The sequence below is a fragment of the Dermacentor albipictus genome, chromosome 6 (assembly GCF_038994185.2).
Source record: "Dermacentor albipictus isolate Rhodes 1998 colony chromosome 6, USDA_Dalb.pri_finalv2, whole genome shotgun sequence".
Classification (NCBI taxonomy): Eukaryota; Metazoa; Arthropoda; class Arachnida; order Ixodida; family Ixodidae; genus Dermacentor; species Dermacentor albipictus.
The window spans coordinates 74,304,783-74,321,467 of NC_091826.1; the positions used below are offsets into that span (position 1 = coordinate 74,304,783).

Genomic DNA, 16,685 nt, shown 5'->3' on the forward strand with positions numbered 1-16,685 from the left:
AATAGATCGTTTGGTAAAGGGAGAGGCGAGAGAATTTTCTGTGCATGCCAAGAGAAGGGAGATTAAGGCTATTTTTCATGGCAGTTGTACTGGATTTTCGATGATACGTAGTTGAACAGTATGAAACGTGCCCCTCGGTTTCGAACTAGTTCTAGCTTGTTGATAAGTGTTACCTGGCCGAGGTACCATACAATTTGAGGCGTATTCAAGCACAGGATGGACGTAAGTGAGATATAAAGGTTTCGTGAATGGCCGTGGTGGAAGAGAAATGTTTTGTTTTAAGTAATCGAGCATACGATTAGATTTGGATGTTGCGCAGTCAGTGTGCATGATAGCCCATGAGAAAGAGTAATGTGCGGACCAAAATATAAGACCGAACAGATTCGATCCGGATTGCCTAAAAAGAATATGAGCAGTTAAGTAAAGGCGTGTAATTACACGAAACTCTAATTGCTTTACATTTAGAAATGTTAAGTTCCATATTCCAGAGGTCACCCCAATGCGTAATATTACAAAGGTCTGTTTGACAGAATGCGACGTCGGCATCATGAGTAACTTTCCGGCAGATAACGCAATCGTCATCAAAAAGACAAATAGACGAATTTATACTATTAGGTAAATCACTGATTTATATTAAAAAATATAAGTGGTGGGCCTCGAAGAGAACCCTGAGATATGCCTTAACGCATGGGTACTTCAGGCGAATCAATATCATTAGTGGAAACAAACAGCGTGCGGTGAGAAATAATTTTGGCCATCCACTGGAGCAGCGGCGGTTCAACGCGCAAAAATATTGCGCGGTGAAAAGTCAGCCCATGCTGAGCGTGCCGCGATTTCGAAAGAGGGCGCTTTCGTCACGTGATTTCGCCCTTCCTCAATACGCCCTTAAATGGTTCTCGGGCGCCTGGCTCATATATATACATATATAAATATATATATATATATATATATATATATATATATATATATATATATATATATATATATATATATATATATATATATATTCTGTACTATGCTGTAAAGCAGCCTTCTAATCTACCCGCTTCCTCCATCCCCATCCGGAAAAAAAAAGGCCCGATAGGCAGAAAAGAAGAAAGGTAATTGAAAAGGAAAAACAAGGTTACTTATGCAATCGTACGGAAGAGCCCGGTGCGCCGAAGACGATTAACCGCGCGCTCCCGTTTCCCCCCAGACGCAGCGCAAGCATAGAGATAAATACTTGTCGTAATGACAAGTGATAGAGAGATGGAGCTAATTCACCCCGAGGGGGTCTAGGAATATTGTAGGTAGAACAACGTTTCCCGCGCTACCGTCGCATTCGCCCCACCTTCGCTTGGGGCGCCACTCCTGACGCTCTTCGGTGGGGCCATCAGCCGATTGGACCGGCGCATTGCGCATGCGCGTGCCTCCGCTGTCCGACGCTGGAAATCTTCCTCTGCCTCGATACTTCCCGCCTGTGCGGGCACAGCGCGCGAGCTCTTTCGCGCTTTGCGTGCGGTGATAACGGAGCAGACGTAGCCCGGATGTCATATTCCTAAATTGCAGTGCACCGCAAAATAGTTTACACCCTTCAAAGTGAAGAAGGGTGCAAATTATTTTACGTTGTACACGACAGGGGGGCGCTCCTTTTGCAAGGAGGGCGCAAGTTAACCCCCGTATGCGGAGAGGATGGACCAGACGAGCGCTCGTCTTGCATGCCGTCCATGGGTCGATTTGCGCCCCTCTTCTCGAAGCCAAGGTTCACCACTGGCACAGCACCAAATCCACTAAGCTGTCCCTCCAGTTTTTGTTTATTCTGCGCAAATGGGCTCCTTCTTGAGGTCGACTTGGGGGTCCTCGTTCTGAAGCACTTTATTTGACCGGTTCGTGAGGGCTGGCTCGCCGCCTAATCTCGTCGGAAATTGCAATATTAGAGAGAGAGGGAGAGAAAGAGAGACACATTTATTTGAAGATACAAATTGCGTTTGTGGGGTGGGGCCCACTTGGTTCATGGGTCCCATACAAGTTGAGGTGGCTGCCCTCGGTCCAGGGCGCCACAGGCAGTTGCCACTCTGCGCGCCCTGTCGATTAAACTGAGTTGGTCATCAAGGGTGTCGCTGCCCAGCAGCCCCTCCCACGGTTCCAAACTCTCTCGGAGAAGGCTACAAACCAGTCTATGAGAGAGGGTCCGTAGGAACGAAAACTTTCGGAATTCCCGACATTGCTCTTGTACGATTATAGAATTTTCTTTAGGCTTCCCTTGTTTTTTTCTCGTTGCTTTGAATGTAAGATTTCGTGGCTGTTTAAGGGATGAGTTTTGTTGTGTCAAATTAGAGTTCGACGGGCATCTGCTAAACGATTGCATTCCTATGGTTATCACTTGCTGGAATGAAGGCGTTTCAAGAGCCGCGTGCTTTGCAGAGAAGCTCCCTTGTATTTTCGTGTCGCTGTGGCTGTGGGTCAAATGTAGGAGTAAATGACAACGCTAGCTGATACAGGTTATCACGTGGTGTCTGCAATTTACTTCGCCCCGCCCTTGATACTTTGATCAATCGCTTATATTTTTTTAATAAGTTATGGGGGTTTTGCGTGCCAAAACCCCTTTCTGATTATGAGGCACACCGTGTGGGGGACTCCGGAAATTTGGACCACCTGGGGTTCTTTAAGGTGCACCTAAATCTAAGTACACCTGTGTTTTCGCATTTCGCCTGCACCGGAATGCGGCCGCCGTGGCCAGCATTCGATCCCGAGACTACGATATGATCATGAGGCACGCCGTAGTGGGGGAGTCCGGGTTAATTTTAACCAGCTGGGCCTCTTTACCGTGCCAAAAAGCACGGTACACGGGTGTTTTCCATTTTTTCTCCAATCGAAATGCGGCCGCCGTGGCCGGGATTCGATCCTGCGACCTGGTGCTTAGCAACCCAACGCCATAGCCACTAAGCAACCACGGTGGATTCAGTCGCTTAGCAATCGTCCTCTCGGTGCTTTGTGCGCAGCGGATGTCAGCGCCGAATGTTTAATCACTACCGTTGGTGACGCGCGACTGTCGTGGCGTGGGTCTGCCACCGGTATCCGAGGCCTTCCCCTCTATACACGTTGCTCGCCACCGAGGCCCAAACACTCTCGTTCGCCCGCCAAAGCAGGTAAATGCAATGTCAAAAGCTTTCGGCGGACAACGAAATAAAGAAACAAAAATGAAACAGATAGTGGGTACGCAGCAGGAGGAGGGCACTGGCGAAGAGGACCGGAACGAATGACACCACACACAGAACGCAGCGTTACGTACACGTACAGAGCAATCACAAAAGCGCGCGCCAGAAAAAAAGGGGGAAAAAAAAAACGTACGGAAATCGTAAGCGTGACGTACAGCGATGCATAAAGCAAATCACCGAAGCACGTGACGTATTGCCTGCGGTTGGCCGGCGGACGCACCACCTATCAGAAAGGGCGAAGGGGAGAGGAGGAAATGCGGCCCGAAAGTGATAGCGGGGGTGAGGAGGGCATCGTGAAGTAGGCAGCACACCTATTTAACGATTTTGGCTCCGTGTACACGCTCGGCCTAGCGGTAGCTAGAAGGGGGCGGTCACCCACGTGGGTGCCGTCCACTACCGACGGCGAGGATACGGCACGGGACAGTGGGTTACGCGGTGAGAACCATCGTCGCGCCGGGGCCGGATCGCTTATACACCGCGCCCCACTGCGTGTGTGCGTCTGCGTGTGTGTCGGCGTGTCCAGACTCGTCACCGCTGCCCGTGTGACAGATTGGAGGGCAAGTTTTTTTTTTTTGTGTGTGTGGGGGGGAGGGGGGGCTTCAGTTTACAGCAATGGAGTCGCGTGCGTGCGCGCTGGACGAGATTCCTCGAGATGTTATCGTGCGCCGCCCGGTGCCGTTGGCTCGAGACGGGGAGACGCGGCGTGAGGTGAGCTGAAGCTTGGATTCTACAGCCGGTCGCAAAATTTTTCAAAGTGCTTGGCACTTCGCTGTTGAACCCTGGAATGCAGCTAAGCAATGTGGCGGTCACGCGCCGGTGTATCTAGCTAGTACTGCGCTTTTCGATTAGAGGGTGGGTGCACGGATTCAACGCTTGCGATCACATTTCCTTTTCTCCTGGATTTCGAGCTCCAAGCACTTTTGCGCTTTTGGGTTCATGAACCGTTCATGAAGGCTTGTCCCGAGATGGGGCAAAAAAATAATAATTAAAGACCCGTGGGGAAACGATGCATCGCGAAGACAGTTTATGGTTTTTGGCATCCATTCGGCAAAATTACATCGCGGGTGTCTACGGTGATCTCCGCCTCTAACCCAGTCATTTTTATGCCTTAGTGCGAATCAGTTTACCGAACGTTTTCATGCGCTGAACTGATTACGTGATTTAAGAATGCGTTCATGGAATAAGCGTGGATGTCAGTAACCACTCTGCGACTCTATTTATATGCTGCTTAAAGATTGTAAGACTGTATATTGGTGCACCTGGCTCTGGTTGAACCTGAAGTGGCTCGCATACCTTCAAGTAGCTGTTGCGTTTCGTGTAACATCTGCTTGCGAAACTGTCCACCTCTGGGCGCACCGTATAAGCGTTACAGACTTACTTTCAGCCGCACTGTACACGCTAAGCGAGTAACAGCCGGTGTTAGACCAAAGCGGCGATTTTCACTCCAGGTAAACCTCTTATTTGTTTTCAACTTTCTTAATTACACACTTAAACTGATTGGAGAAAACGAGAAACAACAGTTAGTTGAGCAGATTAACATCACTACTAGTGATGTTTGTGTGGACATTGTCACCCATAAAACTCCTCGTGCAAAGGTGTCAAGAATCATGTGACACGCTGACATCAGCTGTTTTGTGATAGCGTCCACGGACAGACTATACAGCAGTTACATTTAACTAAAAATTACCTGAAATGATTGAAAGTAGAAAAAGAAAGTAATTTAAGTAATAGTAGAACGGGAAGTACTTGCAACCGGGATGTGTAGAGTGTTAGTTCAATAAATTTTATTCGACCGAAAAAAAAGACACAAGAGAAACAAAGGCTGCTAGAGCGAGATTTCAGTTATCACATTAGTAGTACATTTTGGTGGACGAGTTGGGGGTCAAAGGGGGATAAAAACTGGGTCAACATCGCGAAACTACGCGCCCACGGACAAACGCAGATGGAGAAATTAGTATAAAAATGTGGCATTAAATGACAAAGCGCATGTGACGCGCACACATATATATATCTATACAGGAATTTGAACTGAATGTCTCTTACTTTTGTTTGAATAGAAAACACGAAAGAAGGTACAAAAAGGTGGAATTTCGAAATCCTTTATGAAATATTATGGTATTATATATTATGTTATTATTATATTATGTTATTATATAATATAAATATTATATTATATATATATATATATATATATATATATATATATATATATATATATATATATATATATATATATATATATATATATATATATATATGTATATATATATATGCGCGTCACATGCGCTTTGTCATTTAATGCCACATTTTTATGCTACTTTATGTATATATATATATGTATATATATATATATATATATATATATATATATATATATATATATATATATATATATATATATATGTGTGTGTGTGTGTGTGTGTGTGTGTGTGTGTGTGTGTGTGTGTGTTGCTAATAAAGTAACATATATTGCTTTTGCACATACTTGTTTATTTGATTATAGCGCGCGAACTGTGTGTATCGTAAGGCAGACTTGCAATATTATGGACAGTTCTTTGTTTCTTGTACCACGGCTAAATGAGTCACCTCGTCGATGTTGATAAACGTGCACTTCGTTTCTTCGAACTAAATAGCTCCTTGTCTTCATGTCCCACTGCGAGCTAATAATAACCTGATGATCTTAATGGTAGATGAGCAGTAATGTTTCCACGAGACTCCCGAGTTCCTAGACAGGCATTATAGAGTGCTTGTCGTAGCAGTGTTGCTAACTGCATGTGTTTATGCAGGCGCCTGATGAGCTGTGCGGTCATTATGCATCTTCGCGGCCGTCTGAACGTTGTAATGCGTAGGACGCCATTATAAGCACTCGAACACTTACGCCGATCATTTGTCAACTCTGCTCCGGTTGCCTTGCAGAGAGAACTCCACGAAAGCACCACCCTGGTGCAGTCGTTACACCCTCGCAGTAGATTTGGATGCTCAAATGTCAGCCCGTGCAAGATTTTCTTCTCCGGGTTATCAACCAGCCTCCGCAATGCAACGGAACACCAATGACCAGAGCAGATAAGAATCTCCCGCAGATAGCAATCTGTAGGGCTGCAGGGCGTTCCGTACTTCTGCAAGCTCGCAGACGCCCGTTCGTCTGCACGGCTCCGGATGTCTGGGGAAAGACGAAAGCAATTGATAAACTAAGCACGCGAGCTTGCGCGGCACATGGCCCAATAAACGACCGTGGGTCGCGGTCCTGATCGGCCGCTACGGAGTCTCCACAAGCAGCGTGTTTTTTTTTATTGTCTTGCATTTAGATCGCGAGTATCACTTATTCCGCGGCGCTTAGGAAATGCCGTCGGGTCAGGGGCTCCGCCCTTTTCAATGGAAAGGATAGCTCGTTTCCCGCAGATGGGAAAAAAAAAAGATACGACAACGATACTCCGTGTTATGCGTGACATCGGAAGATACGAATGAGTTGTTGCGTATATTATAGGGCGTCCTGTGTGTGCGTGCTTGTGTGTGCAGTGGGGGGGGGGGGGCGTCACACACACGCGCATGCACGGATGCACAGAGACCTGTTCGGAGCAGAATATGCATGCACTTCACGTCACCAGCGTGGTGAGATGCAGTGAAACAACGTGATGGGTCAACCGATCAACAAACCTTACCATCCCAACATGAGGGCTGTTACCAACATGGGGTTAGATAATTTGGGCAGTTCTCGTTCCCATTTTTTATCGTTTAACTGTCACCTAAACGGTGTTGTAGGCACCGTAAAGATGTCCGCGAAACAGGAATCAGAGTTCTGGTTGGGGCAGGTCACACAATCGACCGGGACTGGTGACTAAAGGCACAGTCGCGATTATTTAAGCCCAAATTCACGTCGGCAAGCACGGCCTGTACATCTCTGTGCGCACCGTCTAAGCGTTACAGACTTCAACTTAATTTCACATCAAGCAGATTACTAGCGGGCAGCTATCGGCAGCAGTGGTGGGAAAGTTACAGGGCCGGAGTATGTGAACGTGTGTTGCTACATCAAGTAGTTCGCCGTAGTCTGACAGTGTTCTGTTTCAAGAGCCCAATTCGCCAGTTTCCTTCTCTCGTAAGTGATAATCGTTGCCACTGCCAAGACACCTTCCCTAATTCTTCCCTGCTTCTTTGTACTTTTTTCTTTTTTTTTGTTGAGACGGTGATTTGCCCTGATCTGTATCTTTTTTTTCTCCATGTATTCTATATCAACTGCTGTTTGTCAATGATATATGTAATTCTCTCTCCCCCCCCCCCCCCCCCCCACTGTAATGCCAAACTGGCGCTGTGGGTACTGTGATAAATAAATAAATAAATAAATAAATAAATAAATAAATAAATAAATAAATAAATAAATAAATAAATGAATGAATGTTATTTCCAGCACCATCGTTTCCTTAAAGTTTATCCTGAAAACAATTTTAGGGTAAGAGCTTTTGTGAATACGGGTCCTCTCGGAGGTCTGTAGGTGCAGCCCGCTATTTAGGACGGTTTCATATTTCTCAGAACGACGAAGAGCTCAGCATATAAAGGAAAGTCGAAGTTTAACACTGAGTGGTGTATTGAACGCTTTATTTTAATACATAGCGCTGTAATAAATAAGATGTTTATATCTTTAGTTCCCCAGCTAACGACAAATGAGAATGACACTCGGGGATTAATTTCAAGAGCGCCTTCTCGTGCGCGCTCTTTGCTTCTATTTGTATTCTTTCATTGCTCCATAAGGTTACCAGAAAGTACACGAGGTGCTTCGGGCGAAGCCATAGCTTTCTCGCATTGGTACTGTTGGTGTCCTGCCGCCGAAAACTAGTAGCTGGACTCGAAAGAAAAGACACGCACCAACGGAAACGCCTCACATCGAGTCTCCCTTTTTTTCCATGCGGACAAGTCCTTGCATGCTGACGTACGAGCTGCAGTTCAGTTGACGTCAGTTAATGCTCGCAGGTTTGCCTGTGAGTTTTTTTTCTAATGCGTTATTTCCGAGCCTTGCATCTCGAATTTCGAGCATGATCTTCTCGCAATCACCTGGAAACATTGTGATGCGCTACTTTTATTTGTCTATTGAGCACAGTTCACCCTGTGGTCTACGAGCATGGCGATCTCAATGAAAGGGGGAAGTTGAACCTCACCTAATAATTACAGTAGTAGCTATATACTGTACCACACGAGCTATATACCACGAGCTATATACCAGTGCCACACGAGCGAAAAAAAAAAATGGCATTCAGTCGTTAGCGCCTTCAGTTCTCTAATGACATTCTTCTCGGCAGAGCTACCACGCATCCAAATTTAATTACATTTGTCATCATAATGTTAATCACCGCGTCTTCTGAAGGAAAAAGAAAGAACTTGTGGTACTTCAGAGTGAAAACAAAAAAAAAACAATAACAAGAAACATACGTGTTTTACAAGCTTGTAGTTCGTTCATGAATGCGTGAAACATGAAAGTAAGCATACTCTGATAGCGTTAGATTTAGTTTGTTGCCGTATTTTACAACGTTACAATCGTAGCTTGGTATTTGGGCCATTTCATCTCAATTCCGAAGTCAAGAGGCAAAATGGCGCCTGCTGAATGGAAGCCGTTGCAACGCCACCCTGAGGCAGTTCGCCGTGTATGCAATTTGAGACAGGAGCATTATAGCTGAAAGCTGTGTATAAACTATTTTCTGACGTGATAGACGATATTTCAAACGTTTTCTTACTTTGCACTGCAGAATCTATGGCATCGAGGAGTACGCATGGTTCGTCGCATTTCTAGCTCCCGTGGCAGTTTAATTTTACAGTATGCAGCTCATAACGGCGGTTTTCACTCTAGTACATATATCGTGTTATCACCTGCAAAAATGCTATTATTATTATTATTATTATTATTATTATTATTATTATTATTATTATTATTATTATTATTGCTATTATTATTATTTACGCTGACGATATCAAAATATTTGAGGAGATAGGCAGTGTCGAGGACTGCCGCGCTATGCAGTCCGACCTGACCTCATCTTTTGAATGGCACCAGTTAACGGGCTTAGTCTAAATTTATCGAAAACCGGAATTCGGTCATATTCGCGCAAAACCCGCAGTATCTACTTCCTTGATTCTGTTTTTCAAGCAGTGTTGACGAGAGTTGTTGAAATAGGCGACCGCGGTGTGCCTTCTGACATAGTACGGGAAGCTTCTGCGCACGAGGCCTGCGCGTGTTCGGTGAGATATTTTTCGTACCCCACTTCCGTTCCTCAACTCGCTTACATCCACCTGTCTCCCATCACTTGAATATGCCGCAGTGGTGCGCAATGGCACAAGCGATTCGAATAGCGTTTTGACTGAGCGTGTGCCGAAAGAGTTAAATAAATCATGAGCCATATTCCACTCTGTGAAGGTGGATGACCAGCGAAGCCGTTTAGCACACCACACGGGGGTAACATAGGAAGGAAAAAAGGGGTGAAGGAAAGGCAGGGAGGTTAACCACTTTTGCTTAACCAGTTTGCTACCCTACACATGGGAGCGGGATGGGGGGGATGAAAGATGGGGAGGAGAGAGAGAGAGCACACAACACAGCACACAGATCGTCACAGTCCGACACTATTGCGCGGTACGTGACATCACTGTCGCAGCCTCTTGTCCAAGCCAGTCTCTCTCAGAAACTGTAGTCCCTCCGTCGCCTTCAGCTGTCGACTCACTCTAATTTCATCGAAAACTGAAATTCGGCAGCACAGAATCCTGAACAAGGGTACGAAGTCATTTACCGCGATTTTGTGTACATTCGCTTGCGCGACGGGAACGCCGCACCGTGGAGCCGGGGGAAACGAGACACGCGTGACGTTTGGACGGCACTGCCAACACGGGCGAGCAGAAGGATAGTAGATGCGCAAGCGCTTGGAACGCCGCCAACGAGAGGGCGGTGCGAACGTAGACGTGGCCGACGCGAGTCAAATTGTTGTATCTGTTTTTATCAGCTCCATATCTGACACGGGTTCCATTTGGACCCAAGATGTTAAACTTATTACAGCGAAGCTGTGTACACTGTAAACGGAAATAACTCCGAGGTGGGAGTATACTGCTTGTCCTATAGCGACCCCCCGGTTCGGAGTTTTTTTTGCTCCGTATGATCGGAGTAGAATTTTTACTCCGTACGAGCGGAATTTTCGCGTGGAATTATGGGAGTTTTTTTCTGTGTTTTCTTTATTTTTTGCTTTGCTATTGACGGAGTTTTTTCGAGGTGCAACGGGAGTATAAAAAGAGCCATCGCGTGAGTTTGCGCGAACATGTTTACATGCAGAGGCTGCTGGTCAAATTTCGAAATATGCACACGAGACCGCGTCGAATTCGACGGAACAAGTCAATGAAAGCACATATATCATGACATACATAAACATTTCAGAAACGCCCAATGCAGAAATTTGAAAGACATCACACGTACACGCGATACTCATGAAGCAACGGTGCCAGTATATATAGCCACGATATTGTGTGCCTCGAAACCGCCTAGGGAGCAGCTGTGCTGTTTTCAGAATTACGACTCACATGCTCGTTCATACGAGATCTCTTTCTCTGAAATTAACAGAATACCTTAAGCAACACAAAACTGTTAATTCAAAATAGTGAGAGAAAAAAAGTTAATGGCGTAATTTTTCAAAATTATCATGCCATTCTGTGAGTGCTGAAGCGACTTCGCACACTGCCGGCGTTCGCGACCAAAAAGTAGTGCGTTAGTTACAGTAAGCAAGAAAAATGTAAGTGCATGTGTTGCATAGCAAAATTAAATTTTTGCGATATAGTGGTAGCGTAGCAAGAAATTATTACGTTTGAGCGTGACCCGCAGCAGCCGACATAATTAACACCGAGAAATGCGCAGTCATACATTTTATACACCGCACTACTTGCTCTTCGTCCGAGCAATCTGTCTCGGTTGCGAAAAGGAGCTACATCGCTGATCTGTCGAGTGAATCCCTAAACTCGGAGCCAGCAGGCATGCGTCTAAATCAGTGTCTCGGATAGAGCGTAATGTTAATGCAATATAGGAAGCAACGACGTGACCAAAACATATATGCGCGATAACAATTCGATTCACATCGCTCAATAAGAAGCTTTATTTTCAGTACGCATACTTATGTCCTACCGTTTTTCTTCGGGCGAGGATATCCGTTCACAGATACATAAAAACAGTTGCTTGCACTCCGGTCTTTCTCACTGGCAACACAGCACCGCAACGAACTTGGGTTACGCCATTCATGCGCGACTAGCACGGATGTCGTCGCTCGAACAGTGGCTACTGTTGCCATTGCTATGCGGTCCTTTCAAACACCACACTGGACGTTGTCAGCATGTACTAAAAGGACATAGAAGTCGCATTTCACGTACTGAAGAACACAAGACAGGGTGACGCAGCACGAAAACACAGCAAGAACGTGAGCCGACATCACGAGCCAGTGAGCAGCTTCGAGGTATACCTAAGCCTTTTCCCGCACTTGAAAACGTGGTTCTTGCAATCATTGTTGTCAGCAAAGCGATCACAGCTAATGTACTTGATGCTGCGATACAGTGAGCTTCAGGCATGCCTATAACACTTTCTGGAAGGAAATACGGGAAACAAATTGACGAAACGCTGTCACGGAACGACACTTCACAGACGTAAACAAACCGTCAGCCATGACCACTGCCCGCTCCGCCGAACGCGCCCGGTCGCTGGCGAGGCGCACAGCCTCATGGGAAGCGCCACGTGACAAACCTGTATCGGCGGAGGGGAGTTTTTTAAAACTCCCTGTCGGAGTTTCACGGGAGAACAAGATTTTTAAGCGGAGTAAAATCGCGTCATGTCGCCTTAATACTCCCGCAGCTAGCCAGCGGAGTGAAACGAGGGGATGGCGCTGTTTTGCTCCCATACATCGGAGTAAATATTTGAGAGGGGAAGTTTTAGGGCACATCACCTCTTAAAAACTCCCAGGTGGGTTTATTTTCGTTTACAGTGATATGATTAGGTTTCCGTTTTTTCTGCGTGCGTGGAAGAGGTTCGCGTAGACTAAGAAATCGACGCGCCCGGCGTCGAGCGACGCTCGGCCGCGCACCGATAACGTCGGACTTCAAGCTCTAAAGGCTCGTTTGCAGTACGACGTTATCAGCAGTTGCGTTCTGGCCGCGCTATGGGTAGGGCGCGTAATGTGCGTTGTGAGGAACAGGACCGTGCCCTCCGAGAGCGATGGCGTGAGCACAAGCGGGAATTGGGACAAACGCACACAACACGCGCTGAGAAACTTCTCCGTAGTGCCGAGGCACAGTAATATATTCAAAGAGCAAAAGCCCGCATACTTTCTCTCTCGCGCCCGCTCTTACTCGCGCATGCGCACAAACGTCCGGTGTCTCTGGAAGTGCCACGCCAAGCTGTACTTACGAGCAATTGTAAAGTCGCAAACGGGAACGGGCATGACGGCGGCGGAAGGAGACCACCGACGACGAGAGGGCCGCCAACGCCAAGCGTATGCGTGATGCCCGCTGGGAAGCCAAGTACCGCGTGGAGGATAGATTCGGCATTCAATCCTATACACACGTCAGTGCGCCAATTATGTGTCAATGGTCATGTCTAGGCTTGACGTTCACTAAAGATTTTTCCAGCATCGTCCTTCAGCCCATGGCCGTCTACCATAGTGACTATAAAGCGATGATCGCTATGGTAATAAAATAAAATAAAATGTGGTGGAATCGCGAAGTCACGTGTACGTGTCATTATTCAAACAATGTACCAATCGCCATATATTAAATTAATACGGTCATCACTACACACAACTTCGCTGGTCATCCACCTTCACAGAGTGGAATTGGCAACGCGTGCACTAACTACGAAACGAATCGAACTGCGCGCTCGAAGAAATCAGTCGCAATACTCGACAAACGCCCGCTCTCGCTGCAATCGCTGCCGTGCGCTCGCCGATCAACCGTGGGCCCGGAGAGGAGGCGCACGCCCCAAGCCCGCACGCTTTCAGCGATGGCCCGAAGCAGTTTCCCCGCCGATCATTGTTCGATGTGGCTTAGGAATGAAGCCTAGGGCAAGCGTGATTTTCGCGGTGCGCGCAACGTCATGTCACCAGTCTGCCGCCGTCCTCGTCCCACTGTCGTCACCTGGCGGCGGCTGTTGCTGCATAATTCCGATTGCCAATCGGCTGCGTCTCGGCGATCCCTAAAAAACTCGTGCAGATCGAACATTTCATCTTGCTCGCCTTTGTAAAGTGTGGGGAAGAGCTGCGTAAAACGTGGCCGCCGGATGCGCATGTGTGAGTACTTCCATCCTAGCCCGTCCTCATCATCGTTCGCCATTCGCCTTTTTCTTTTACCTCTTATTCCCTTTCCCTCTGAGCAACGGGGCAAGAGAGAGGACTCTACATGAGGCCAGCCCCTCTGCTTCTCCTCAGACTATCTTGCTTTACTCTCCTTGTGCAGAGTAGGCAACGAGAACTACTTCTCTGTTGAAACTACTTCTCTCTGTTGAAATTGAAGTTCATTGAGGCCTGCGGCAGTCTGCGCGCTCAGGAGAATGGAAAGATGCGCCAATGTCTGACTGAGCTTATATCAGAACACAGTGCCATTGCACTCGAATAAATGACAGAAACAGGAGACACGGTACATCACAGGAAACAGGAGGCCTTGAGCATATTAAGAGCACATGAATGTATGCACATCGCGCTCTAGTCGAAGGACGAGGATCATGTTGTTAGCTACAGGCGGAGCTAGTCCACAGGCTAAAGGAGGCGCTCCGACTGAGCGTCTGCTTTTGAAGCGTGGAGGTGAGAGGCCGCAGAATTTCTGTCGGAGTACCCGAGGCAACAATGGCAATCAAGCAATCTTTTGAGATAGCGGAATATAGGTTATAAATCCCATTTTTGCACTAAACAGATGTTTACGACGTACAAAAGTCACAACATTTGCAAAATAATAACAATTCGAAAACAATATTATCCCTGCTAATTTTGAAAAACCTTGGAATGAAATCACTGACCGAGCAGTATGTTATATTTTTTTTTTCAGTATTTTCTTATACCTGGAATTGCTTGTCAGTTTCTATTGGAGTTTATTATTGTTTATCTCGTCCTTTATCTCTCTCTCCCTATCTCTTATAAGGGCGCAATTTTCTTACCTCGCAGAAAGAAAGCTGCAGCACCAGCGCCACAGGAGGCGGTGGTCGGCCATGTCCTGACTCCGGCACGTCCGAGTTGAACCCGGTGCCTGACTGGGTTTCACAGTAGGCCATGGTTCGCCACAGGCGGCTGCTGCTGCTTCTATCGCTGGGAGCTGCCCTGTTCCTGGCGGTAGTTCAGCTGGCTCCGGATCTAGGCTTGCCAGCAGTGCGGGCACCGCCCGTGTCTTCCGTCAACTCGCTGGTCGGGAAAGTCAGCACCGGCGACGCACTGCGAGCAGGCGAGGATGAGAAAGGTGTGCGTTCGGGCTTGGCCCGTGACAGTACGAAAGTCAAACTCCACTGTATCTAACCCGGATAACTAGGATTATCTCGCGATAAAGGTATATAGTGTTGCAGAAGTAAATTACACTTAAAAATACAAAAAGAACAAAAATAAACGGAAAATAATGCTTCGTTTGAAGAACAATTGCTAGAACAGGAGCTACACCAAAACAGGTGGGGACGCCGCCTTGATGTTCGCCGTCGAAGTTCGCAGGGACGTTCTGAGTTTGGACATCGTTGGCTCCGACTCGTTAACCTTTCGTATTCGTAAACTCGGACTGCACATTATACACTAAAAGGGTGAAACAGTGAACTTATCCGGTTTTCAGGAACTTTGGTGCCACGACGGCTGAAATACGCGAAAGTAGTTTAAGGCCAGTTTCGTCTCGTTGACGCTCAGTCGCTAAATGGTGGCGCAATCTTAAAAATAAGGAAGAGAACATGGTAATAAAACATTTGCTTTTAGTGCTAGTAATCGACATCTTTCCGCGAAATTACCGAAAAAATGTGTCTGAAAAAAAAAATTCATTAGACTGTACTGTTCTTGCGTTTATCTTTAGTGTCCGTTTGCATCAAGCCACTTATGTAAGTTCTCAAGTTGTGGCGAGAATACATAATGCAGACGCTGGGCCACTACAGAGCGGTAGATTTCATGTGTTTTAAAACACAGACTCAAAATCACAGGTCAATATCGGCAGCTCGCTGCTAATTTCTCTGTAGCTCGATCTTGTGTTAAAAAGAAGGTATCCTATGTAAATCTTTTATGTCAGCTTTAGAAGAAGTACCGCTGACTTAAACGCAAGTATATAGTTCTCTTTCATATTAACGAGTCGTGTGCGGTAGCATAGAAAGAAAATCGTCTGTACACAAAATACATTGAACTCCCCTTAGCGCGAAAGGGTTCTTTAAGTTGGCTTTTCCGTACAGGGAATACACTATGAGACACCCGACGCATATGTAAAAAGGTGTCTTTTCATGCGCTTTTGTGCGCTGTGTACTGACTTACGGTGCCGCAGCCATGTGCCTAGATGTGCAGTGCAAGCGCATCCCCCAAGAAAAAAAAGGACTAAACAAAAATGCATCTGTCAGCTGGCACAGCGCGCGTGAGTATCTGGGCCCGCGATTTCACTTAACCTCCTGTAAAGAATCAAGCACTTTATCTTTCGTTAAGGCAAGCTCCTTTCGAAAAAAGAAAAAGGAACCGTTGAACTGTGACCTTCCGAAAAAAGAAAAAAAAAGGAACTGTTGAACTGTGATATATTTCAATATGTCGAACTTTGTGAGACATTAGCTTTGTGTCATTTTATGTGCTGCTAGATTGTCTAGAAATTTGTCCGGCACCATTATTAAAGTTGGGTGCCTTTTATGTCCCCACAGTTTGTCCCAGGCAGCGCGGGGCTTCGAACGTTTTTTTACGCTTATCTCTTGGACGTTGGCCTGGTTGACAAGATTTAGGAAATGTTTGATGCACGCGACAAAACCGAACAAGTGCATGTTTTTCGTGCCCTCGTTTTTTTTTTCATGACACTTTTTCTTTGTTCCGCTCTCTCTCCTTCAGTGTTTTCAATACCCTGATCTATCTTCCTTGCAGATTGGTAGATGGACGGCTATTCACACGGCTGCAGAAATCTCCGAGTTTCATTAAACAGCAGTCTCTCTCTCTCTCCCTCCCCTAGTTGAAGAATGAACAGGTGTTTTTAGTTCTGCTGTTCTTTTGCCACCATCTATATCGCGCCATTTAGTAAAATTAACCAATGAACCAGTACGAGATCACTCTAGTTTCGTCGGCCAAATTCACAAAGGTTTTCGTTCGTCAGTGCTGTTTGCCATCGGCCTTCGCTAAGAGCATTACAGGCATCACGGTTGGCTGAAATCTGCACTTGCGAATAACCGTAGCATGATAACTGTTTTGCGAATGCGGGCAAAGTTCTGCGAAGCGAGCAGTCAAAGCAGAGGCACAAGGACACGGAATAATTTCGCACTAATCCCATCTCTATGCACATCGGCAATAAGACACGCCA

General features: G+C 46.4%; 1 protein-coding gene across 7 annotated transcripts in view; it reads left to right on the forward strand.

Annotated features, from left to right (window-relative positions):
• The window catches only part of LOC139061208 (carbohydrate sulfotransferase 1-like), a 78,941-nt gene that overhangs the window by 56,285 nt on the left and 5,971 nt on the right, over positions 1 to 16,685 (forward strand). For 5 of the 7 annotated variants that reach the window (XM_070540861.1, XM_070540864.1, XM_070540860.1 and 2 more), the window contains one exon: positions 14,348 to 14,636. In XM_070540861.1, the coding sequence (XP_070396962.1) occupies positions 14,453 to 14,636 (184 nt within the window). In that variant the 5' untranslated portion in view covers positions 14,348 to 14,452. Of the gene's footprint in view, positions 1 to 3,804; positions 3,906 to 9,330; positions 9,420 to 14,347; positions 14,637 to 16,685 lie in introns of those variants that run through there. The other 2 variants (XM_070540863.1, XM_070540866.1) reach the window with 2 other exon arrangements.